The sequence below is a fragment of the Anopheles marshallii genome, chromosome 2, assembly GCF_943734725.1.
Source record: "Anopheles marshallii chromosome 2, idAnoMarsDA_429_01, whole genome shotgun sequence".
Lineage (NCBI taxonomy): Eukaryota > Metazoa > Arthropoda > Insecta > Diptera > Culicidae > Anopheles > Anopheles marshallii.
Window position 1 is genome coordinate 56,732,796 of NC_071326.1, and position 27,163 is coordinate 56,759,958.

Sequence of the window (27,163 nt, forward strand, 5' to 3'; positions counted from 1 at the left end):
TCCTAGAAAGGAACGAATTGTTAGGAACCGTCGGCAGTTCCCCACACCAGTTCACAGTCTTAATTGTACTAAACGGTACGCAGCACCGTATGGTTGCCTTTATATTGACATCTCCTGCTATAGCACAGCGTAAACCATTCGCGCGTACAGAGCGCTGGTGATCGTGCGATGAGCGATGCTATAATTTGAGAGATGGATGATAAAGCTTTTGAGCAGAAGCAGGCACCCATTTGTGTGAGAGTGTGTGTATGTGCAGTGAAGATGATCCCTAGTGCAATGTTCGGTACTTTTTTTTTGAATAATTTTTTTTGGGATTAGTGTCACCTTTGCTTGACGTATCAATTTTTGATGATTTCACGAAAGAAAAATTGAAAAGGCAAATTAACCTGAAAACCGCTGGTAAACTTTCGGCACGGATGAATCGGAGGTCCGCCAGACAAAAACCCCTGCAAAATTCATTATTATTTGAGCTTTCACTCTCAATGCACACGCTAGTTACAGTGTGTATGATACTTAATGTGGCACACACGTAAAATAATAACACAAAAACATATGTTGCGATACAATTGCCTTGTAGCTTAATTCCAGTACTTTGAATGCGATACTCCCGACTTTAATCGATTCTATCCAAAGTAAAATCCTACCGAAAATGCATGGCGACGGTAGTTGGCAACGAAACTGCAATCCTTAGATGTGTTATTGAAGAAAAAGAACCCCAATCGTCAGTCTAACAAATAATAATGACACGGCAGAAGTCGAGTTAAGAGAACATCTGAAATTATACTTGCTATAAATAACAGAAAGCCTGAAATGGGCAAGGAAAGTGTCACGATAATACAGTCTTTTCGCAAGTATTTATCAGTTTGGTCTAGCATTTCTTGCTGAGATTAGCAATGAATTCAATCAGATGGTATAAATCAAAGCTTCGTAAGAGAAAGGTCAAAGTTTGTACTTGACTGGCAATGCTATTAAATTCTATTTTTAACGACATACTTCTGCGACTCCTTCTTACTTTACTTCTTACAACCTTGCTTCTTACAACAACTTCAAGAGGTCTTAACCTGCCATTTCTGGTTTTCTTTAACTTAATTTACCCGTAGCTGGATAGTCTGGATAGACAGTCCTGCATACGGGGGATTGGTCCGGATAGGATTTTGACACGGTCTTGCCATGCCAAGACCTACGTCGCTACCAAATGCCCCACCGGGCCGCCCCGATTCTATTGCGACTACTACCAAAAATTCCTTCACTAACTGTTAAACATGGTGTACTTGAGCGTTTCGCCAATACGCTAATATGATCAATGGATTCATTCCTCCATTCACGACTGTCATGTCATATCATGTCATGTCATCTATATCGGGTTTCCGGTTCATAATTATGACAAGTAATACTGTCAAGATATGCGTTCCATCAAAACTTCCTAGCTAGCCCAAAACATATTCTCCTCATCTCATCTCATCAACTCATTCCTGCAAATCCAGTTTCAGACGAAATTTCTAATAAGAGGCACAAGTCTATAATAGAGATATTGGGAATCTTGACGGCAACATTTGACTCAGTCTGTTAATTCAGTCGGTTCGAGAGAAGCGCAGAGATGAGAAGAACTCTCATTTTCAAGATATATTCCTATTGGCGCCAAATATTATGCAATACTCACGCTTTATAGTACAACACAGACGGAATTATAGTGAAATAGGATTTATAACGAATAAGGTATTATAGTGATTAGGAATTTCCAGCAAATTGAGTTATTGTGCTGAACTTCGAAGAAGGCCGCTAAGGGCCTCGTCATATGGAGGGCCCCGAAAAAAGATGGGTAGTATGAAAAAGTGTATAAATTATGCCAGAAAAGCGACGCTTTAACCTTCACCGTATGGTAGAGGGGACCCTGGAAAAATTGGTACGCAACCCACAAAAACGTGGGTTCAAAAGTGAACATCCCTCTCCCTCTCAACTTTTTTTTCAACTCTCAACAATTCTTCTTCTCATTTCGATGCATTTCACACGACTAGATCTTTCCCCCATAGCAAGAAACCTGGTTACTGATTCTGGCTGACTACGTAGTAAACATAAGTGACGACGTCAACGCCAGTTTTAGCAGTAATGGCTTTTGGGTTTATGTATTGTATGTATTCGATCGATATTGGTTCATAATTCAACGAGACAAGGAGTCAATAAGACTACGAGAAGTTTTTGATTTGCTACAGTTTTATACTGAAATTGAATTTCAACTAATATTTGGTAAATAGCTAGGCTTATTATCCTCTTTATTCAACGTCATATCTTGCGCTTGTCAGAATATATATTTAAACACATTTTGGATGTTCTGAAATTTAGATATCATGGGGGATTTACCCACGAATGTTATCTAAAATCCACTGCAGATACTTGCTGATAGCAATGTACTGTTCCGGAACAGAGCAATAGCTTATCCCTGTCTGTAAGCCGTAAAGTAAATATCGATTAGACTTCTTCTCTACTACCTGTATGGCCGATCCTGGCTGATAATCGTTGCAGCGTGGCGACCGTGACGGATCGTCTAGATTTCGCGCACAAATTGTTCTATTGTCGATTTGTTTCGAAGCTTCAGAGGCGTAGCTAACGGCCTGAAATTCAGTCCGACACTTATTCAAATCGATTGCTTCAAGCAGAGCGCGCTGCAATATTCGCGAGTCAGACCCACTTTCTTTCCAGCCCGTCATGATGTAGCGATTGTACAGCCGTTCCCGCTGCTGTGGGGTTACCGGAAGACAGATTGCTTCAATATGATCTCGTCGTCCAATAACAGCCGGAATGGTTAGACGAGCGAGCACGAGGTTATCCTTGCGGAATAGCTGACCCACTGATACAGTCTGTACTGAGGAAATACATTGCTCTCGTCCATCTATTGAACCGCAATCCTTCGTTTTGCTCGTGTCGTAATCACCGAGAGTTACACTGATCTCATCTCTAGAGAGGGGGATGAAAGATGATACGCATTAACCTTGGAAATCGTTAATCTAGAAAGTCGTTCTGCTCACGTATACTCACTGCAAATCAACACAAGTAGTCGTAAGCACGTAATTTCGATTGAGCAACACTCCGTTGCAGGGAACATACTCGGAATCTACGAACGGATGGCGTAACGTCACCATCCAAGGATATTGCTTAAAGATGGGTTTGCGCTCCTCGCCAAACTCGTACACATGCTCATTCCGTCCACAGTTCCCTTGATTGATCAGCCGAATATTGGGATGCCCCAGGATCGGATCTTCGATTCCGCTGTTGGGTGTATTTTCATACAACCAATCGATATACTGTGCTGCGTCGGTAAAGCCGATATATTGCTTTAAATTACACAGCCCAGAAGAATCGATTGTGTTGCTGAACGAAACCACTCCCTTCAGATACCAACGATTTTGAAACTGGAAAAACATGCCACCACCACTGTCTCCGTTGCAGACACCCGTACCTGTAGCGAAAAGAAAGCTACAGTGTGTTACTTCTGTAGTTCTGATGTTCACACAGATCACCCATACCATTCTTATATCCGGCACAGAATGCCTTCGAGTACAGCAACCGGCCGAAAAATGCACGATCGCTCGCGAGACACGTCAACGAATCGACCACCGGCATGCGAGCTTCATTGAGAACCGTCCCGAGTCGATTTGCCTCCGCCAATCCCCAACCAACGACAGTGCCCGGTTCTTGATTGACGAACGGTAGTTCATAGCCATCGTCCCGCTTCCACAGACAAACAGGCTGTATGTAATCGTTGAAAATGATGGGCACTTCCACCCGTAGGATGGCAATATCATTCTCGAACGTTGTCGGCCGGAAACCAACGTGCACTATCGTCTCAATCACATTGAACTCCTCGGCATGTTCTTCCACCTCGTTCGAGAGGTTGAAACGACCCAACTTTAGAAGTAAATTTTCGGTCGGAATTTTTCGTCGACTAGCTGCGAATGTGACGCAGTGTGCAGCGGTTAGCACCAGGTACCGATGCACGATGCTGCCTCCACAAGCGTACTCGAACCCATCACTTGTAATCCCGCGCTGGTACAAAGCCACGTGCCACGGCCAGTCGCCGGGACGCGTCGAATATCCGCCCTTCACAAGCCCTTCCCGTTGGGCTAAACGTTGTCCACACTCTTTGTCGTTAAAGTCCTTTGTTTGTAGCTCTTCCTGTCCAAAACTGGAACAGACGTTGTGCAGTAACAATATCACAAATAGTCGAGCAGTCCGCCAGCGAGGCATGCTATGATCTTCTTCCAATGGCAGTTCAACTCGTACTATCCAACCAAGTTGCTACCAGGTTATCGATACGATCGATGAGAAGGCTGTAAGCTTGGGGAAGAACACAATTTGCTATGCGGGTTCCCCCATACACAAGCATGGGTCGGCTGAAAAGTTTCCAAACCAGTGTCATTGTTATTGTTCTGTCATGTATGATGACGTAGATAGTAGTAGCGATAGAATACGAGGAGTTTAAATACGAATTACTCAATACATGAGATTCAGTGCTAATATATGACGGAGAGACGGTAACGAGAGAGAGAGAGAGAGAGAGAGCTAAGAAATAAGAAATAAACAACTACACACGGGTCGATGCTTTACGCGTAACCTTTTCATGTTCTACGCACGAAGCAACATACACACTGTAGCATTTGTTGTCGCTTGAAACTACGTTAGGACGGTTTCATTGCCTAGAGGAGCAAAAATCAGGTTTTAGCACATATACCATCAATGTGTACAATGGCGCTGATTTTGAACGGCATTGAGTAGGAGCATTTTTCAGCTACGTAGCTAGCGATCGTAATCACCCTTGATGTTACTCACACGCAGTCTCCCTTGCATGCACATGCAATCACAGCGCTCTCCAACAAACGTGGGAAACCCCATCCGACCGAACAGAGACGACTCGCGAGGAACGTATTTATTCTCACATTCCTAACGATGGAGGGTAGTGAATGTCGTCTGAACTTCGTCTGCATGGTTGCTTTTTCATTTCAATGACTCTGTTCCAAAACTTTATTTCAAAGTGCTTCACGTTTCCCTAAATCCTACCTTCATTACATTCCAATAAAAGCTTTCGTTAGCCTTGGTGACGCCTGGTACTTTACCGATTTACCCTTCTCTCACTCGACATGTTTCATGCTTCAATCCTGATTTGGCATCGGTGAGATGCAGCTGTAGTTAGTTTTATTTCCTTCACGATTTATTTTCTTGTAAGAACGGTTCTCGTTTCTGTCTAATCTGCCTTTAACTTATTCCACTATTCGGTAGATGTTGTGAAGCTTTCCTTCCACTGTCATCGTTGGCGAAAAGAAATTAATTGTGTGTGTTTTTTCATGTTTGTTTAATTATTTACCTACTTGTCATGCTTGCATTTTTTTTTACCGCCAACCAATATTTCCCCATTTTTAATCACAGTTTTCAATTCAAAATATTAGCTTTGAATTGAGTTTCTGCTTTGCGTTTTTCTTGTTTTTCCTTGTGACATTGTTACACCGTACATACTATTTTCCACGACAGCATGCTATCTTTGCCATCAAGCACTTTTACAAATTCGCATCCAATGCAATCATCGTGGTGTGGATTTAGTTTTGTTTGGTTTTTTTATTATTTTCAGTGCTTAAATATGCACTATAGTTCCATTGCACATCTCTTTTAATCACCATTCTCTTTAGCGGCTTTTATACAATGATTTGACATCTGTTTCAGATTCTTCTTTTAGCTTCCTTTTGCCTCACGTATTTCCTATCCTTGCTTTTTCGTTTAATTTTCTTATACATCTAAATTTAGCTTAATTATCTTATTGTTTAATTCACTTGCCCGCTATAGCATGCTTGCGTGTTTGCTTGTTTTGTCGTTAAAGAGTTTTGACTAGCTTTCTGTTTTGGTTTTTTACTGTTAAATATCATTTAAATCTAAAAATGTTTTTCTCAGCAAAAATTTGCATACAGAGAAGACGCTTCAACTGCTTCACAAAAACAGTGGCATTCGTTTACTATGTAGTTAATTTTTGTTTTAAATTATTGTAATATTTTACTAACCTTTTTCCTCAGTATCCTTCTTTCCTCGCAATATCCTCAAACGTGTCAAGCCTGTTTTGTGTTCATGTGTGGTTTAATTCTTATTGTAATGAATTTTACATTCTAGTTGCAACCATTAGTGTTCAATCTCTGAACCATTCATTTTCTTTTCTGCTCTCATTCTGTTCATGTTTTGAATTATCTCTTATAACCATGGCCAAAACCAGCTATTATTCTTCATTTCGATGATTTTGTAGCACTGGCAGGTGTCCTTCCTGTCACATGAAATTATTGCACACATTACTTTAGTTAAATTTACTTACATTTTCACAATGCCTCCATTGCGGCTTCCACATTTGCCCTAGGCCTGGGTGTATATTGTTTCAATTCTCTACAAATGCTTTCTGTTGCATGCAGAGCGTTCAGTATAGCGATGAGGGAATTGTCCTAATGTTCTAGCCAGTTTCGTTTCACGCTCCCTATACACGCACACACAACCACACATGATTTCGCTTTCTACACGCGCACAGTATGTTAGTAAGATATTTATTATAATCACGCACATAAGTATCTATCAAATGCGGTAAGGTAAGAATTTGCAAAATAATCTCAAGGACAATTCGATCGGAGGCTGTCTTCTCGTTGATGATCTATGATCGATTACTGTATAATCTACTGCACACTGGAGGTTTCCTCGTCGTAGTGGGCAAACTTTAAGAACACTTGTTCTAGTGTTGTTTGGCTGAATGAGTATTCCTCTATGTCTAGCTCGGTTTTGGCTGAAAATGAAACGGACAAATGGAAATTAATTAGAACGGCAGCGCATGGTGCAGTTCGCACCGTTCATTTGCATCGTACCTTTCTCGAGCCGTGAAAAACATTCAGCTAAGGAACTGACGGCTTGCTGTGGTACAGAGTATACTAGCCGATCGGCGAAACTCTCTTCCAAGGTGGCACTCGGAAATAGATCCGTTACGAAATTGCGCAACGCCATCGAACGATTGTCAATGCAGTTGCTGATAACCGGTGCAATGTGGTCCGTGCTTTGGTCGAGCTGTAGCTGCTCCTGGCTGCTGCTGGGTTGGCTTTCGATTGGTGTCTCGCTGTATATATTTTCTATGTGCTTCAGCTTAATCTCCAGCGTGTAACCGGCACCGTAGAGATTCTTCAGGTGTTGCGTTGACCCGAGACATCTATGAACGTAAACGTGAGTTACTAATTGTTTCTTATCACCTTATCATCGTGGGCTCGTAACCGCCATCAACTTACCTTAGCTCTCCCTTGACCATTATTCCAACGCGAGAGCAGAGAGCGTCGGCCTCCTCCATCGAGTGTGTCGTCAACATTGCGCAACGTTTACCATGGAAGCTGGCCAAAATAGTGTCCCAGAGGAATCTTTTCGATTTTGGGTCCATTCCGGTCGAAGGTTCATCGAGCAGCACAACTTTCGGAGCTCCCACCATTGCCATTGCGTAGCTCAATTTGCGCCTGGTACCGCCCGAACAATGTTGGGTTTGCTTGTTTGCATGCTCGTTTATGTGTAGCCCCGTTAGGTAGGTCGATATCAATCGGTTCAGATCCTTTCCGCGCACTCCACGTATACGTGCATACAGCTCTAGATGCTCGCGCACCGTCACGTTCTTCCACAGGGCGTCATGCTGGGGACAGTAGCCCAACGTTTTGAAGGCATCGTCTTGATTGATAGTAATACTGTGTCCGGCGACGCGAACCGTGCCACGTGTTGGAGCCGTCTCGCCTGTCATGATCTTCATGGTGGTCGTTTTACCAGCACCGTTGTGCCCGAGCAAGCCTAATACTTCTCCCGCGTCCACCGCTATCGACAGACTTCGTACGGAAATCTTCTTTCTTGGAGGCTCATCATCCGCACAACAACAGCAATTTCCGCACAATGACTCTTGCGAGAACTCCTTGCGAAGACTCTGGATACGAGGTAGAAGAAAGATATGTGTTTAATGTTGAATTCGCAAGAACAATTACAAATTCACTAAATGAAACTCGTTCAACGTAAGTTGCTGTCTAGGATCTTCTACTTACCTTGACTAATACTACTGGCTGTGCCTGTGGACCTGTGATATCGTCCTGTTGCGTTTGTTGTGTATTGGATGTAAGCCGGAACACGCGGCTACGCTCGTTGCGTACATCCTCATCTTCGTATTCTCCGGTACATTGTTCTTCGGTCATAACATCTTCTTCGCTCTAGAACAAGGAGAGAATGTGGGAATAGAATCTGCTTTACCCGGTCGCAAACTTTGCTCGAATTGCTTACTGCTGATCGATGGAAGAGATCCCGCATGCGCCCGCCACTTTTCATCACGTCCGACACGCGTAAACAGAACGCCCAGATCGGGATGTGCAAAAGGCACCCGCATGCCATCACGATCACCTCTTCGGTCATGTAATGAGCCATCGACAGTTCTGCACAGGCTGAGCTCAATCGGCAAGCGATGTATACTCGATCGACGAAGTACACCGTCGCATACGGAATATACATTGGATTGATCAAGGAAAACACGTAGTGCAGTGCAATCGCTGCCTTAACCTCTGTAAAATGGAAACATTTGTTATTCGTTCGTTTAGTATTGGAGGAATCTTACCAATCCCCAGCATGTCCAAAAACACAACCAGTATGAATGGGATTAATCCTACAAACGTCAGTATGTTGGGTAGGATCGATTGCGCTGAATCAGTACGATCAAAAAAGTAGGAGAAGCAAGTTGAACATAGGATGCCAGCGGGCGAGTAGAGAAACACTAGCATTCCTAGAGTGATGAGTGCCGGGGGCTGTAATAAAATAAAATTTCATTTACAATCCGATTACACTCCATTGCTAAGTCACACCATAACCATCTATAGCTCACCTGGCGGAACGAGGGGATGTCGAATAGAAACACTAAACCAAGCAATGCAGCACAAATAACCAGCATTAAGCCGGATAGCACGATAAAATACGCCGATAGATACAGGGATGACGAGAGTCCATTAACACGCAGTTGATTTTTTGCTTTCATTTCACGATCATACACCATATCGACGGCCAGTGAGACGGGAATCAGTACAAATATCATTCCCACGAACAGTGCGGACGAAAATGTGCCTATATTGAACTCTTGAGGTTGGGCCGTTTGCTGGAAAGGATGCGACCATAGTTCGATACGCAGCATTGAGTCGCTTGAGGCACGGTCTGACATAGCACCGGAAGAAGAGGTCGAGCTCGCACTGGTGCTCGAAGGTAAAGGTTGAAATGCCATGTCGTCGAAATTTTCAGCATCAGTTCCATCGTCTTGATAATCGAGCGTAGACTGCGCGTTAGATGTTGGTATCGGGCCTTTCCGGCCACTACCGGAACGCTGATAGAGAAGATGTTGGGAGTTTATAGATGCAGGAGATAGTTCGGCATACACACGCAACAGTGTGTTGCTGATCAAGTTCAGAATGATCGGTAGACTATGCTGTGTGGTATCGTTGTACAGCGTGGTAATGGACACATTTGACCAGGATATTACATTCACGTTGAATGCAGCCATGTGAGGGGCGATGTCCAGCAGCAAGGAAAAGTTACCATTGTAATCTTCCGTCACATTCGCTGATCGGTGTAGCTCTGCTAGGAACCGATGGTACAAATGAGCCGCTTCTTTCGATTGTTGCTGCTGCTGGTGGTGCTTTTGATGCAAAAATTGAGGGATCGGCTCGTAATGCTTCTGCGACTCACGCTTCTGTTGCCTTTGTTGATGATGATGGTGATAAACGAAGGCGGCATGAGGCCACGCCGTTGGATTGGTATTGTCGTGCACGGCGATCTTCGTAATGTTGCTCCCGTAGGTGGTGTTGTCGAGCAGTATGGAGCGCATGATCGGAGACAGCACCTGTATCGAGTTTAGATACAATCCCAGTGCCGTGAATGCCAGCGGAAGAATGATCAACAGATACAGTCGTTGTATATCGCGGAACAGAATCGTCAGTCGAAGTTTCAACAATGCTCCGATCGTACTCCATCTCGACGGGTATAGTGGAATGTCATCCAAATCCATCCAGTTGGTTCGGTTTTGGCTATTCAACTTCACCGCCGATGAGGAACCATGAGTTTGCGGCTGATCCTCGTAGATACTCTTGGTGCTTTTGCTCACACCGTTGCGCGATGAACGGTGGTGCTTTTTGCGATGCATTCGTTGCGACTGCGGTGAATTCATGGTCGAATTTTGACCCACACCGCCAGCAACACCATCGCCCATGGACACCGGATGAATTCCGGACCCGGCCGTTCCCTGACTAACACCGTCCGATCCGAGCCCGTTGATAGGTATGATTGTTTCAAACTGCATTCGATTATCCTGCAGGGATGCCTTATTTTCGGCGTTTTGCTCGTCGAGCAATGTTTTGGTGTCGTTTTTCAGCGACTGATAACTGTTGCTACGCTCCTGCAACGATAAACTTCTGGGGAGACCTCGAGTTTTCATGACTTTGCGGCTCAGATTTTCCGACACCGGATAACCCGCCGCCTGTCCATCTTCCTCGTCATCCTCCCCATCTCCTTCTTCGTCTTCGCCTTCACCCGTGTCGCCAGTCTTCTGTTCACCTTCACGCTGCGTTTCTAGATGCAGAAACACCTCTTCCAACGTAGTCATGGAAACACCGTACGAGCAGATACCTAGCCTCATCCGTTTGGTTTTGATCTCTTTTTCGATATCGTCAAACAGAGACACGAACGAGTTCACCGCATCGTGAGGCAGGATGTAGCTCAGCTCTCGCCCGTGTCGACGGGCTTTCTCGGCCTGCGGCACATGTTCGTTAACCAGCTTCGTGATGGACGTTTCGCACGCATTAGTATCCAACACCAGCGTTAGATGATAGCCAATGCCGAACTTGTTCTTCAAGAACAGCGATGATCCACAACACCTTAATCTTCCCCGAGACACAACGGCCTTTCGCTCCGCTAGAATGTCTGCTTCGTCCATGAAGTGTGTTGTCAACAGGATAACCTTGCCGTGCTTGCGGTTTTGCAGAATGGACCACATGTGTCGCCGCGAGTACGGATCCACACCGGCCGTTGGCTCGTCCAGGATGATAATCTTCGGATCACCAATGATAGCAATACCGACGGAGAGCTTCCGCTTCTGACCACCGCTCAGATGCTTCACTCGCGTCTCCGCCGTATCGAACAGGTCAATATCGCGCAACGTTTTCTTCACCTCGCTGTCGACCAATGCCGGTGGAATGCCACGGACGGCGGCGAAGAAGTAAAGATGTTCCTTGGGTGTAAGCGTTTCAAATAGTATATCATGCTGTGGACACACTCCGGTCATTCGTCGGATCATGGTCATATCGTTCGGATCACGTACATCGTACCCGAAGATGTAAATTGTGCCCGATGTAGGCGACGTCAGTCCGGTGAGAATGTTGAACAGTGTGCTCTTTCCCGCTCCGTTGTGGCCGAGAATCGCCGTTATCTGTCCTTCGTAGATGGTCAGATTGATTCCATTGACCGCGTTCACTGCTGGTTTGCGACACGAGTGGAAAGTCTTGTACAGATCCACTATACGGATCGCTTCTTTACCGCGCATCTCGCGCGACACTGGTTCCACATCGCGTGCCTGATCCTCGAGCGCATTGTTGAACGAGTTGGCCGATTCGCCGTTCAGCAGTGGTACTTTTGGCACTTTTTTCTTACACCAGTAGTTTCGGTTCAGACAGAAGCAAGGTTTCTGTTTCGTACCATGGTCCGATGGAATCACACAATCAAAATAGAATGCCAGAGCCGCGTAAAGCACAATGTCCACGACGAGCATAAGGATGGATCCTCCGATCGGAATGCCTGGCCCGGTCCAGAGGTTGTTTAGCGTGACACCTTGGCCGGATATGTCCAACACAAGGATTTTATCCATTGCCAACGCAAACCCTGTAGGGGAAATGAGTGACACAGTCCACAACGCTGCCGACGTGTGTGTATCGTCGATGAACACTTGCAAGAAGTATAAGAGTGACATAATGTTAACCGCAAAGTTCCCCAGTATGCCAGCAGTCTGTAAAAGAAGTTTAGCAGTTTTAGTACGAAATTCATAGAAAATAACAAAAATTCAACTTACCCGCGAGTTGTCGAAGAACGGTGTAATCATGAAGCCAATCAAAATAACCGAAAAGCTGTACAGCAGAATCAGTATGAATACTGGCAGGTAGTTGGTATGTTGAAAGACTCCGAGCGAAAACACGAGAATCACCGACACAAAGCTAAGAAATGTTACAAACACGGCGTAAATGACGAACCAACCGCACCTGCAGAAGAATCAATCAAAATGCCTATTAATGATGCGTACCGAATGGGCGGACGAGACGCTTGCTTACCAGAAAACGGAGTCTCTTAATCCCATTATCTTTAATCCTTCCTTGATGTGGTTCTCTTTTTCCCCGACGATCAGTATTAGCAGATATGTAATGAATTGCGATAGAGCCATCACCATGTAGATCGGAATGACCAGCCTAAACGCGACCATCCAGTTGCCAGTGTAGGCCTCCTTGGGAAACATCTCTAGTGTAATATGAGGTATCTGCAGCTCTTCGTTCTGCGTCACGATCCGGATCTTGGTGTAGTCGAGCAGGGTCTGGAGTGCAATAAACCCCGAATAGTAGTACTGATTCACCGGACACGAATCGCCCGTTTCGATCGGGATCACCGCCGACCAGTAGCTATCCGATTGCCTGCACGTGACCAGCGACGAATACAGCTCTGTCGTCGATGGTGTCACGAAGAATGAAGGATTGGTGCGTATTTCGTACCGGAGCGGACCGAACAGTGGGTCGTCCGAGTGGAATATCAGTGCCAGGGGCATCTTGCTAGGATCTCGCCAGTAAGCAGCTAGCAATTCTTCCGGCGTTTCGTACACCATCCACTTGATGGGATGTATTCCTGGCTGGTGGCGTCGATTCGACATCCATAATTCGTTGACCTCGCTCAGAAACGGAACCGTTGTGGAGGAGTTTGGCTGCGGCAGCACGGCAATCGTGTGGGCTTTATGATGCTGGAAATGTTCGAACAGTGTCGCTGCACCTCGTGGCTCCGTGATGGCGGGAAAGTTGGGATTCGGTATGAGAATTTTTAACACTATCAGCGTGCCGAGCGTGTAAAGCGGCAGAAACACTTCCGCTATCGTTTTGCGTGAGTCTCGGATCTTTAGCTTGAAATTGCGTACCAACGTTGCGCCGAGCTGTTGGCAGAAGTTGCTACTGTTCATCAGTTCCTTTCCCATGGTGCCGCTAGTGATGTATACTTGGCATACGATAGATTTCGATAAGTGTACGGATGTACGAAGCACGATTGCTTACTGTTGTCGTTGTAATACTGTGGAGTTGGTAGCAGAACGCGGGAAAGTTATGAGACCTCCGTCTTAGTGTTCTTAGCTAATGATTATGTACGGTAATCGATTGCAGTTATCTCGAATTACTATTGCCCTACAAATCTGTCGCTTCCAATTCCTGATGTTGGCGATGATTCACACTACTAAAAAGAAAAAAAAAAAGAAAAACACATAAAGCGTTAAATCGCAGCTGATGTGAATGTTGTTTCCCACTTTGCCTAAACCCCAAGATTGTTATTGTTGCAAAATGTTTGAACATATCTTCCAAAACACCCAAAACTAATCAGGCAAAATCAATAGAGCAATACAAAGTTAGCACACATAAATAAAATTCCACACGCAAGCAAACCGCGTACAGTTTGTTTACACTGCACCACGCGGTCTACTTGATTCGCGCGTTTGCCATAAACTTTCCATCGCACACTTACTGCCCGCCAAAGCAACCGGTACCATGCTATAATTTTATCATTTCACTCACACACACACAGGTGCGCATAACGTGTGCCTCTTCACCACTACCATTTACTCCCTCTCTGACTCCGCAACCGTCTCCTTCAACTATCTTGACATTGCTTTGCCGATGATGGGATGATTGAAAAAATTATCGATTTTTCGCTAAGTGTCAAACACTTCCGGATGTCTCAAACGCGCCCACGGCAAAATGATTTTCCACAATATCTAGCCACATCTCACGCGCTCCTAAATGGAGCCATATCAGGTTGTTAACTTTTCTTTTGATATTTTGCAAGTTGTTAGCTTACCACTTCGTTGTCCTTCCAGTGTAGTAGGAGAATAGAAGGGGAATCTTTGCGATTGTTTCGTGTGCCGATATAAAACACCCAAAACGACGGTTTCCACTGTTGGGGCTACATTTCACACTGTTACTTTACATTCACTATCTTTGTCAGCATGTTCATTGATTGTTCGGCACCCGTAATGACGAATACTGGCTCTAGAATTTAATGTATTCGCCCTTTTTCACACCAGGGCGCTAGCGGTCACTGGTGCAAATTTTCCGTCGGGGATTGTCTTCCCCTCGTTAGGAATTGATAATAGCACGACCCACATACACTCATTGAACTGTGAACGAAAATGATGAAACCGAACACGCTAAGAGGCTTTTCCGAACGCCGTACTATCTAGAAAACATTTTTCCCACATCACGGAACACTCGCGTACAGGACATTTTCACTGCCGATAGCTTTTCTTTGCAGGACACACAGTGACAATGCACCACCGCCACCAACCATTCCGCATATTATCCAAACTACCCTCTGTCTAGGCATAGCAGTGTCAAATCGCGTGTTCCTCACTAGCGGTCTCTGCCGGTAAGTTTATCGAAGGATTGCATCAGAATAATGAATAAATTTATGTTTCTTTAAAATCATAATAACGAGAGACTCAAGTTGTGTATGATGTTAGTATAATTTGGAATTTGATAATAGATGTTATATAGAAGATTAGTAACAGACTTGGTTTATATTGACCCCATGTTATAAATCAAATAACATAAATTAAGGGCAATAACAAGCATATTTTAAATGTTTCCTCACGACAATTGACTTGCCTCAGTTTTCGGATTCAGGGTAAAATTGAATTAAATTTTTGTAATTATTTTCACTCATTTCTTCTAGAAACTTTTCATCTTCCCAATGCGCTGGTACAGTTTTCTTTCCCGGTTCGATGCGCATGCGTTTGAAAGCTAGAATAAGCGGTGAGCTGTGTCTTGGATATGCTATAAAAATGATCCATAATTATATATTACAAAAATCATTTCAACAACACAACGAAAATTCATACGTTTTGATCATATTTTTTACCATGATCGGAGTAATGATCAGTTTATTTTTCAATTATACCAACAGCAACATATTCGAGAATTTGCTTCCCAAACATGTTCATGATGCTTAGTATTCTGTCCATGGTGTCTATAATAACCCCGAAAATAAATCAGTTGAACCTCTTGTTTAAAATATGCCACATTGCCTAATGTTTATCCCTCATCAGTAAAGCTTTAAACGATTGATCTATGATTTGCCACACGAATGATCGACTGTTGAAAACTCGTATTTTGCTTGGATATACGTGTTTATGGGTTTGATTTATATATATGTGTGTGTGTGGATCCGTGAATGTTTGCCCTCCTTAGTAATATCGGTCTTGTGTCCCAAAACCTGAAACATAACCTAATCCTAACTCTTTTGCAGTTAAATTCTCGTATCGTTAATGTTGGATCAAACGATCATTCTGTAAAATCATGACTAGGAAACGATTCCGTATAACGTAGAATAATTCATATTCGATGGTACTCTGCTGCTGCTGTTCTCATGCTGTATCCTTGCTGGATGGATATATGATGATTTCTTTAGTGTCGCGTTTGGTTTGGTCTTAATCAGTATGGTCGTTGTTAGTGTACTTATATGAATATTTCTTGTACCAATTAATCGTTGAATAGTCATGACGAAAGGTTGATATACTCTCCCTTCATTCACCGCCTGCAGGAATGTTTTCGTAACTTTTACCTTTCAGTTCTATCAGTGCCGTATGTATTCGGAAATGCAACCGTGACTCTAGCGAATAACCACTGTAATTTTTCCTACAAATAGCATAAACATTAGTTTTGTCGACAACGTTCAACGTTCAATTAATCTTTAATAGATTGGTTCCGTACTTAGCATCCTCCAGAGCTAATATAGCTTGGTCTTTGTTCCCTTGATCGATGTAGATCAGTGCCAGTTCCACAATTGCGTAAGGTACTAGGTAATGATCCTCCTTGATATCTTTGTACATGGCAATAACATCCTCAAGGCACCTGTAATGAAATATTTCACATGATCATCATAGCACTGCCATGGTTATTAATCTTGAGGCAACCGTCTCCGGACAGTAGGTCGTACCGTGTAGCTTGCAGAGGGCTGTTCATCTGCCGTAAACAGGCACCTTTTAGCAGCAACAGTAAAGCTTTGTTATCCGCAGCGTACACGCCGAACGTTGGATTTGATTTAGAATTTATTCGCTCGCCATAATGCTTGAGATTCTCCTCCACTATCCGATAGACGCCGTCAGCAAGATGGAAATGTTTGCCCAATATCTTGAACAAATTCCACACGTACATCAGCTCCAACGCTGGCACGTACAGGAACGACTGCTGGGCGAAGAATCGTTCAGTCTTCTTGCAGGCGAATTTTTCCATGGGCAATGATTTTCCTGCTATCCGTTGTTTGTACTTAGGCACCTCTTTCATCAGCGTAGCAATTGTTCGGACCTCACTCGAATGTAGATCCTCCACTCTCAGCATGCACATGATTGATGCCTTCTGGTATGTGTAAATCGTACGCGACCACTTGCTGTTCTCGACAAGATACGTTGCGAATAGTAACGATTCTCGCCAATCCAGCCGTAAGCTGCAATTATACACCATTCATTACCAATAACGGGATAAAACATTTACTTTTGACCGTAACTTACCAATTCACCCACAGTAACTCCCAAAAGCATAGATGATGGAATTGGGGCCAAACGTTTTGTGATTTCCATGACTTTTTGTACCATTTAAGTGCTTCGTCCAGGTTACCCTTCATAAACTCCAGACGACCTTTGAAGAACAGAAACCAAACACCGTCCGGGTACTGTTTCAGTTGTTTCACAAGCAGCTCGTCACAAAAGCGCAGATCACCTTCCTTGTGACTAAGTACATAGCACACTATCAGATTATACCCTAGTAAAGTCATCACACACAGCACCTGCCGAATGCCTTCGCTTTGTGATCCGGTGATCAAGTCTTGCATGCCCGATTGCTGAAATATAAGGGAAAGGTAATGAATGTTTTACCGTACATTTCATACTATTTTTTCATTTAGTTTCTATTACACACCTTGTTGCCGGAAAAGCCGATGAATTCCAACAGCTTTATGATTCGAGCCGGTAGCAAAGATATCATAAGATTAAACGTGCCCATACCCATGCGAACGCCGCTTTCGAAGTGTAGCTTTGAGCTTTCTGATTCCCACTGCCGATGGTTGAGTATGTTATTACATTCCCTAAATGAAGAATGATTGTACATGTTAAAAAATCGTTTGTTTATTTTTTATTTGTCACCAACAAGTGGATAAAATACTTACTTGTACATGGCGAAGCAATTACGAATCTTCATTCCACCCTTTATCAGACTGGTTAACGTTTCATCCTCTATAAAGGTTAGCATTGCCTTCAGCAACAGCGCCTCGGCTGAGCAAAGTTCGGCATGGGCTTCCAGATCGGTGTACTGATCATAATTAACCTTCTTGAACGTTTTCCCTATTGTTTCCGTAAGGGTGTTCTTTTTCCGATAACGATTGCAAACGTTTAAACACTGTTTCAGCGCTTCTGAGGCAGCTGCTATGTGTTGCTGCTCGAACGTAAGCATCGCTTCCAGGTAGGTGAAAACGCTGTGTCCCACGGAATGGTACATGCTTGATGTTGCCCTGCAATAGAATGATAGAGAACGAGCAAAAGGGATTTTTTTTATTCCAAAAAGGACGGCCAGGCCGTATTGCTAGCAAAAGTGAATTCCATCAATTGCATGTAATTTTTGATTTGTTGTACAATGTTGCTATACGTACAAAGGTTTCATAAGGGCTTCAGCTTCGTTAAACTTATTGTTAAAGAAGAGGTCGACTGCAATTTTTGCCTCGGCAAGTGCTGTTTCTAAATCTAGAGCCAATGAAACACTGTGTAAGAGAAGAAAACATGATTAGCATAGACATTTAGACTCACTAAAATATATAATATGCGCAGCATAATGTATTCAATGCAAGTACCGAAGCGTAAACAAAACCCAAAAATGTCATTATTTCAAATATTTGTTATTGCAAATAACAAATATTGTTGTTTATTTTATTGTGTGATTGTAACAAATATGTTGTGTTTCGGTGCAATTTTGGGCAACGAATAAAAAGTCACACTTATTTCACTCCGATGCATTACATTTCTAATCATAGAAGAACATTTGGTTTAAAGAGGAATTTAAATATATTTAACCTGTCTCTAAACCAACCAGAGGTTACACAAAAAGCAAGTTAACAGTAAATAATATGACAAATTACTTCCTTATGGTCAAGCGATTTGTTTTTTCTCTCTTTCTTACACCATGGCTTCGTTGATTGTGGTTATCAATTGAAAAGGTCGACTTGCGTCATTCATCAACTGGTTTGAGTGCATATAAGTAATTAATTGCTCCATACATACAATGCAGCATGACGAACGTAAGATGTTTTAGGTTTTACTAACTGATCGTGTACAGATTGCTCCTTTTTGGATCGATACTAGGAGAGGTTGTGCGCTCGTAGTTAACTCAGTAAACAGTTATAATGTTAGCTTTACTTACGAGGCAGTTTCAGCATCGCAAGCATCCTGGAACTGTAAAGATCGATAAAGAGAAGGAAAGGTATAGGGTTAGTGACTCGTCCATAAAGAAATAAAAAAAAAAGATCCTCTCGAGTCAAGTTCGTCCATAGATGTATCAAGAATTTTAGTGTATCAATCCTTTTATGTTATTAGTATTTTTTTATTTTATACAAACAATGGTACACTTATACACATTAATAGTTTTCTGAGAACATTAAAGACCGGTTAGGATTGATAGCGATAATAACGAGGTGTGTAAGACGCTACTATAATATTAAGCGCACCCCTTCCCAACTGTGCTATCATTTTCGCGGGCAGCTCATGGAGGTTTCAACACGTTTCCGTCTCAGGTACTATAGCTTTGCAATAGGCAATCAAATGACCGGTAAGATCGACCTGTCAACAGATTCAGCTAACGCTAAGCTAAACTACTCTTACAACACACGCCATCTATTGAACCGTACAGGCACACCAGTCAGCAATCGCATTGCCTTAATTATGGCTCAGATCACAGGGCTAGGCGCTAAGCAAGTTCAAGTGCAGCAGCTTCACCAAGCCGATGGGATTTAAATTACCTAGACCGGTCGAAGGTCACCGATTTGCAAGTCTCGGCCTGTTGCACTTTCGCACCTCACACATACAAACCAAACAAACAAAATCAATTTACCCGCGTTATCATGGATACAATATATGCATCTACATTTATGTAACTAATTGCAGGCAAATTGCTGTTTTCAGTTTAATAACAATCGCTCAACAAAAGTGCATTTTCCTGGCGGATGGAGAGGTAGAATTTTTCATGAGCTATTCATAGACGGATAAAAGTCTGCTCACAAAATATAACTATAAATAAACAGGAACCATTTCTTTTCAACAATTTAATACGACACATACGACATAAGAGTTTTAGTTACACAGTTTAAATAAAAGATTTATATTTTGCAATAACGAAACAGCACATTATTCTCACGTTGAAAAACGGGAAAAAATATAAAGTTGGTAGCAATTATTGATAAACAAGATCATGACATGAATTGAAAGTGAAGGCCAACTACATGGGCGTTGCGAGGTTAGCATCGAATCACGGTCGGATTGTGGCACACTGGAAGGATGCAAGCAGATTTGCATCCACCAACACTTTGTACGGAAATCCTTTAACGAAGAGGAGAGAAAGTTGCTTATTTTCCACATGGACGCACACATTTCATTTTCTATAACACTGTGTCTTATTTAGCGAACATGTGTCACGCATAATTGCTAAAGGAAGCGTGAACGTAAAAACATGGAAAATAATCAAAATGGATTGGGTCAAATATATAAATATATAACAAATATGGGTCATTAGCAAGTATCCTTCTGCAATGTAAATGATTTGGTTAAGCTAAGCTTTTCTCTAACATAAGCCATTCATTTTCTTTTACCATGAAAATGATATCATTTAGTTATGTTCTACGATACATAGCAGCAATAAATAATAAATATCATAAATAGTGTACTATTTTCTCTCGCATTTTGTGCATACATCGATTTTCACCGTTGTCGATTAAAATTTTATCGCAAAATGAAACAGCATAGAGCCCTGTTACAAATTTAATTTATTTTATTTCTTTATGAAATCTATTTCAACTATATTTTGCTCAAGGTCTACAAACTGTTAAACAACAAAAAATGACCAAAATTAAACTATTATTTATTGTAATATCTATAGAATACAGCAATGAGGAAATTAATTTTGTCTTTTTAATACAAGTTTTCCCGGGTTGGCATCAAAAGGGCGAACTAAGCGGATCGTTGTTTGGAGAGTGTTCGATTTAATCTCGCTAATTGGTTCTAGGGCTGGCTGTGTCCGATTAAAAAAACTCATAATAGTTTGTACCGATCTGGTCACACCTTTACGAAGATTGTTGTCAAGGTGGAAATCGACGTGCTTAACGTGACGAAATCACTTCTGACACTCTGTTTTACTTGGAGAAGCATTACACATTTACCGGTTGTTGATAAGCTTATGCTTATGATTATGGTATGCATTAAAAAAAAATTTCCCTAAAATCACGATCTCGGACACGAAAACATGAGTCACCAAATATGCAATACAGCAAGTAAGTTGCAAATATGGTAATGCAGTTTGTTTACCTTATGCCCCAGCTAGATTTATGATGTTTCTGATAACGAACCGAACAAATCAAACTGGTCGATATTTAGCTGCGAATTTATAATAATTTAAAGCATCCACTAAAAATTACAAATCGTAACTCATTGCTATTCGAGAACGTTAACTAAAAATGTTCAAACGCAGCTATCTAAATCTAACGGTTTGTAAAACGCTAGCAAGAATTTTTCGGAGATCTGTCATCCGAATGTTCATTCTTGCTACAATTTATTACTAGTACTTGATTTTTAATTTAATATCTCTTTACGTTATACACAAAGAATTCCTCATTTTTAGAACACAATCACTTTTTCAAAACATTAAACGTCCACCATTGTGTCATAAATTGATATAAAATTATCAAATCCGCTCTGACAATAACTAGATTTGAGCATGTTTTCAAACAATTAGGATTCTAATGATTTTTAGCAAACGTATTTTTAATGTTTTGAATGTAGCAACGTGCCAGAAAGTATTGAACACAAGTTTGCCGTGTATTAGAGAGCGAACGGAGTCTGGGCAACTAAATTATTATATTTATGTTTCTGTTTTTGTATACACTCCAATACATCGAGAAATAAGTAAGTATATCGCACTTCATTTTTAACAATGTGTGAATAATGTTGATATTAAGAACGTTTAAATTGTATTTAAATCACGCCATATCATAGTACTTATGGTCATGCCTACATTTTTGTAATCAAACACCAATCTTAACCACTAACCGCACGGTTTCGATTATGTTTTCTCGTCAATCATTTCAATGAACTTCACTTTCTGAGGTGGCAAAAAATGGGTAACGAGAAGGGAGATGCAAAAGTTACCATTTCACCTGTCACTCGCTCACTTGGCCATTTCAACCATTAAAGGTAAGCAAACAAAAGGCCAATCGGTAAACAATTGTAGGTTCCGGGTGGCGTAGAAAGTTTCTTTTGTCCTACACGTAGATCAGCGCTGCTCGTTACAACTTACACATGCAATGCAATGTACGAACGGCAATATGTAGACATTTTTCGTGATTCAATGTTGTAATGCATTAAAATTACAAACACTATTTAAAGAATACTGAACCTTGATATACCATTTTTTTATTATAAATATATAAATAATATAACAATATAGTATAAGTTACTATAAAGGTATTTCGTAAAACTCACTTACTGTTCATTCATACAAATGGTTGTCAATCGATTTTAGTTACATAGTTCATTTGCTGTGTTATTTCGTATGACAAAACACAAGTATTGAGTAACTAAATTTAATCGATTGCCAAACAACGGTTCGTTCATCAATGACCACGGCGAGGAACTGTTAAGGTTTCCGAAACTCGCGCAAAATCACTTGCCTCTACATGTCACGTTAGCTGTGAAATTCAAACGGAGAATCGCCCAAAAATGTGGCTAACTTAGCAGTCTGGTTCTGAACACAATTCATTGTAGGCTGTTAGACGCAATGGTAAGGGGAAATAGACTGACGAGTGGGCTGTGTCGTTGGAAATTGGAAGCAACCATAAACAGCGACCCAGGTATAAACCATAATGTCTGTTACTATGTGCTCAGAGCCACGGCGAACGTGACTGGCAGCAACACCTTGTACGGACGATGGATATGAATCTGAACATACTTTTATAATCCCATTTCCACATAGCCATATATCGCGACCATGTTCACGCCATCATGTATTTTTCACCTATACCAAACGAAAGTAGAATGCACAATTGGCTGCTATCTTTCATTAGCCAAGTACTACACCCGTAAGATTGAAATGTGTACAAACATCTAATCAATTGAATTGTACAATCTGTGTCCATTTACATTATAGTCTCTAAAGTATACAGATGCTGCCTTAAATAGAACAAAGAAACAAACGAAAACGATTGCATTTCAGTGTAAGGTATATAGTTTTTATAATGGTTAATGTTTAATGTATAATGTTTTTATACGAGGTATAATGTTTTTCCATTCATAATAACAGTATGTTTTCTGCGTTTCATAAAAAGTGATGTATCCAGTACGGAATGGGCAGAAAAAGGATTCAATGTGGGATTGTTTATTTCCTAACTGCATTGTTTCTGTTTTCTCTTGCCATTTTGCTTTCAGTGCTTGTATTATTGTTCTGTCTTTGGCGTTGTATTTTGGGTATCTTGTATTTAGTGCGTCGTTGTTATCACAGTATCAGTTGTTGCAATCTTTATTGTTGGTCCATTATTGTAAACCAATTATTTGATAGGTCCTTGCTCTGTGTGGATGCCCTTGTGCCTTGTTTGTAGTGAGAATAATTTTCAAAATCCAAGAATTTCTTTTCGTAATTTGATAGATCTTTGTACAATTTTTTTCATTTCTAAAATGAAATGTTTCTGTTGGATTGAAATTTTTGAATAGCATACAAAATTTATTTTTTTTATAAAGCGTTTATTAAAAACAACTTACTTCCTAGTTAACAAAATGAAGGGGAAGCACGAAAGAATGACGTACAGAGTTTTACAAAGCACATTTAAGGATTGTTACTTCAATCGCAGCATTGTTGTTTCCAACAATGTGGATGATATAGTTTGCAAACAAACGTAGGATAAGAGTTCTCTTACTCACTTACTTACATCCTCTTACTTGAACTAATATTACTTAAGACAGGTAAGAGGTGGGAAGGGAAGTTTGGGGAATGGTTTGGAACGATGACTGCAATTTCTTACAAAAGTATGCTCCAAGTATAAGAAACCCTCAAACACTATGCAAGTCCAATAGGTCGTGAATTGTCATGTTTGTTGCGTGGGTATGTCTAATTTTATTTTTTACAATTTGTCTGCTGTTTCGTTTCCTGATGTTGACGTGACGTGTGATTGTGTCCACACTATTGCTGCATGCACTTCATTACTCTTTCTTAATAATTCTTAATATGTTGTGTACAAAATCTTATATTAGCAATTTTTTTTGTGCCTTTTCCAGTATTTTGTATAATGTTGAACGGTCAGTATATATAGTTTGTTAGTTGGCATTTTTTGCGATTTCTAGTGCTTTTTTCCATTGCAATTCATTTTAAGTTATGAATTTTCCGCATTGATTTTCATTACTTGCGATGTATGTGTTGTTACAGAGTATTTTGTGATTGGAACTATTGGATTCACCTATTATTGATTCTTTTTTTATATACCTGTTTTGTTATTCCCCCCCAAAAGGACTGATGCGCTTCGATAGCATCCATCATATTCGTTTTTTTTTTGTCAATCTTATTGTGTTGTATGCTAATTGGATTAGGGTGTTTCGTATTTTTGTAATATTGGTTTGTGGAGCTTTGCAGGTAAACATTATTATTAGGTTTGCCGTATGCAGTTTTGTGGCCGTTGTGTGGATGATTTCTCATTCTGTTCATTATAGTTTTGCCACGTTGTAGCTTGGTATTGTTCTGTTGTTATCTTCCTTTAACCATGTTTCTTGTAGCCATGTTGCGTATATTCCTTTCCCCTGTGAAATGTGTTTCAATTCTTCTTTGTTTTTACCTAGACTTTGGATGTTAGCATGCATGATATTTAATGCTTTCACTGGAATTTATGTCCAAATTCACGACTATGTAAGTGTGTGTGGTCCCTGTTTTCGATTGATGCTTTTTTTTTGTTTTTGTCCCTTTCGGGCATAGTTTCTGATTCTGTTAGATATACTTATGCGCCGGTAAATGTTTTGCGTGTGTTTCTTCTTCGTATTCGTTGAATAATTATTTGTTGTTTTGTCATTGTTTGTTTCCTTTTGTTTTAGTGTACAAAATATGTGTCTACATTTGGTACTCAAAAGTGTATATGTGGTTTTCGCGATATGTTTTTTCTTTATTCTAGTTTCTTCACTTGTGGTATTTTCTGGATTCTTAGTACTTTTTATGATTTGGTTGTTGTTCTTTTTTTAGTGTCTGCTAATGTGTTTGCAAAAGTGTCTCTACGTATGTTCTCGATATCTGTGTTTTTTTTTTTATTTTCTCGTCACATTCTGTGCATTTTGTGTTGTTCGTACATTTATCGTGGAAGGATTCGTTGCAATTGGCTTTTTTTCCTTGTCTCACTTTTCTGTATAGTCAAGCGATATGGGCATGCGAATGTATTGTTCTACCTTTTCTACGAATAACCTAATATCCATTGTATATCTCGGTAGTTCAGACTTTGAGTGTAATTAATGCCGTTTAGGCGTTTGTAGTCTCTCCGTCCATGTTCCATGTTTTTTTTCTTAAAGATACATACTTCTTATATTCACTTTGGTAAAAGCCTCACTCCAATATTCGCCCCAGTGTTAGTCATTACGCTATTCATCACGGCACATATGATTATCCCTTAGTTAATACTCAGGGTTTTGTGTTCTTGAACTTTAATATTAATTATGATATTCACTGCACTGAGCTTGATTTTTTTTGTAGTCGCGGAAGAACGACCGGGCCGAATAGGCCGAACATCTACACTTGGTTTCATATATTCATATAGATATTATTTTTATTGAAGTTTATTATAGAAGATATTTTTGAACCATATGTGTTACACCGAAGCAAATGATCGATTGGGCACCTTTAATATGTTTTGCCAAACAGAAGTCTTGTGTTGACCGCCGGGCCATAGACTTTATCATAAATTTTAATACAGTCCAAAGATGAAGATAACAGGCAATGTGATCTTTTAGAGTCTCCTGGAGTTTGAATCTGACCAGTAGGCAAACTCCCAAAAGAAGCGACTGAAGGTTCTAGTGTTAAATTACTTTTCCAATGATGATTTATCGGTTAGCAAAAGATCACCAACACCCCTAATGACACTCAGAAGCAATGGTTACCGCTTTTGAGAACAAATTTCAAACGGTGAATCAAATCGCATAACTTCGAGTCCTGCAAGGAATAACTGTTGCTCTGTTGCGGAAAACATTATTTCGGCCAAACAAACGCTATATCCAGCACAATTAATCGTGCGTTCGTAACCACGTTTAAAATTAAAAGCAAAATATTAACTTGCAGAAGAGAATATGATCTGCACATGGTGGGATCCGAAGGATGTCATATATTACGAACCATGACTAACGAGCGGAAAAACACTTTGCTTTGCACAGTTTGATCGTTAATCGAAAAAGAGCCAACCATTTATGAGACGAGGCAATAGCGGTCAAACACTATTTGAAAAATAGTCCATGGGAAATTCAACCTTATCCGTCGACTACAACTTGTTTCGATTAATGCAGAATGCTCAATCGGAAAACACTTTTTCTAGTATTGACTGGATTCACAAATTGGCGTTTTAGGTTTGAAAGACAAGAATTTGTGATAATTCAATAAAAAATTGTAATACTTAACAATAATTTTCCCGAACGTTGGCAAAAAAGTTGTATTATCTGATAGACAATACTTTGTGTAACAACTTTTTAGAAATTTGTCACAATAAGTCCAACAATTATGCGAAAAATACGTTGTAACTTACTTGTACACTCAATATGTTAAATTCTACTTTTATCTTCAAACATCAAATACTTCTACGAACAAATCATTGCAGTTTTAGTTCAAGGATCGTGATATTTACTGGATATGGATATTTACCATCTCCAAAGTTGGAGAAAATCAAAAGGTGTTTTAACTTTAATTCGATTAAAGCATAAAAGATATGAGCGCATTAAGAAAAAATAAGTTTACAGCGCATTTAGTTTTATAAATTGCGTATATTTTACCTCGTCATCATCGTCGTAGGTTTGCAGCTGCTGTTGGTTGCCAGATGCTGAAGACGTGGAAGCCGTTGCAGTAGCCATGGTAGCCAAAGGAAGCCTGCTTATTTCCCTGTTTCGAAAAAGCACTCCTATTCGTACTAGATTGCACTTTATATCACTTCCGGTAGAGGACTTTATTTTCACGTTCGCAATTTTCACCAACAAACAGCACCTTTCCACTTGCCGCGTACAGTGCGATTGCGGCTTCTGAAGGTGTTGTTCAAACCATTAACTCTGAAACTAAAACAAGCAATTTTTGTTTCGATCAACACAGCACGGAATGTGTCCAGCATTTTGCGACGTTTGCAATTTATTCCCAGTTTATTATTTTCTTCCATTTCCAGGTGTTTGCGAACGAATTCCCCTTTTTTGTTATGTTATTAGCACCAATATCAATACGCCTTTACACCTTTTAACTCTTGCTGTTGCATACGTATGCTGTTATTCTTTAGCAGCATTGTAGCCACGTTTAAAATAAATACGTCATGTACTGCGTTATATTTAATGTTCTGAACAAATATTCAGTGAAAT

The 27,163-nt window shown here is 40.9% G+C and overlaps 3 protein-coding genes across 3 annotated transcripts; all 3 read right to left on the bottom strand.

Annotated features, from left to right (window-relative positions):
* Window positions 1-2,354: 2,354 nt before the first annotated feature.
* On the bottom strand, window positions 2,355-4,242 carry LOC128718208 (polyserase-2-like). Its single transcript, XM_053811875.1, has 3 exons — window positions 3,522-4,242; window positions 3,034-3,454; window positions 2,355-2,952 (listed from the first exon to the last, which is right to left on the bottom strand). The coding sequence occupies exons 1-3, from the start codon at window positions 4,240-4,242 to the stop codon at window positions 2,355-2,357; spliced, it is 1,740 nt and encodes a 579-aa protein (XP_053667850.1).
* Window positions 4,243-6,692: 2,450 nt separating this feature from the next.
* LOC128719669 (cholesterol transporter ABCA5-like) lies at window positions 6,693-13,279 on the bottom strand. Its single transcript, XM_053813296.1, has 9 exons — window positions 12,378-13,279; window positions 12,122-12,308; window positions 8,900-12,058; window positions 8,636-8,822; window positions 8,308-8,582; window positions 8,076-8,237; window positions 7,290-7,960; window positions 6,879-7,213; window positions 6,693-6,799 (listed from the first exon to the last, which is right to left on the bottom strand). The coding sequence occupies exons 1-9, from the start codon at window positions 13,277-13,279 to the stop codon at window positions 6,693-6,695; spliced, it is 5,985 nt and encodes a 1,994-aa protein (XP_053669271.1).
* A 2,592-nt stretch (window positions 13,280-15,871) lies between these two features.
* On the bottom strand, window positions 15,872-26,674 carry LOC128708632 (tetratricopeptide repeat protein 39B-like). Its single transcript, XM_053803612.1, has 9 exons — window positions 26,597-26,674; window positions 18,753-18,784; window positions 17,989-18,096; window positions 17,509-17,850; window positions 17,262-17,427; window positions 16,856-17,184; window positions 16,285-16,791; window positions 16,059-16,199; window positions 15,872-15,983 (listed from the first exon to the last, which is right to left on the bottom strand). Exons 1-9 carry the CDS (start codon window positions 26,672-26,674, stop codon window positions 15,872-15,874), a joined length of 1,815 nt encoding a protein of 604 aa, XP_053659587.1.
* Between the last annotated feature and the right edge of the window lie 489 nt (window positions 26,675-27,163).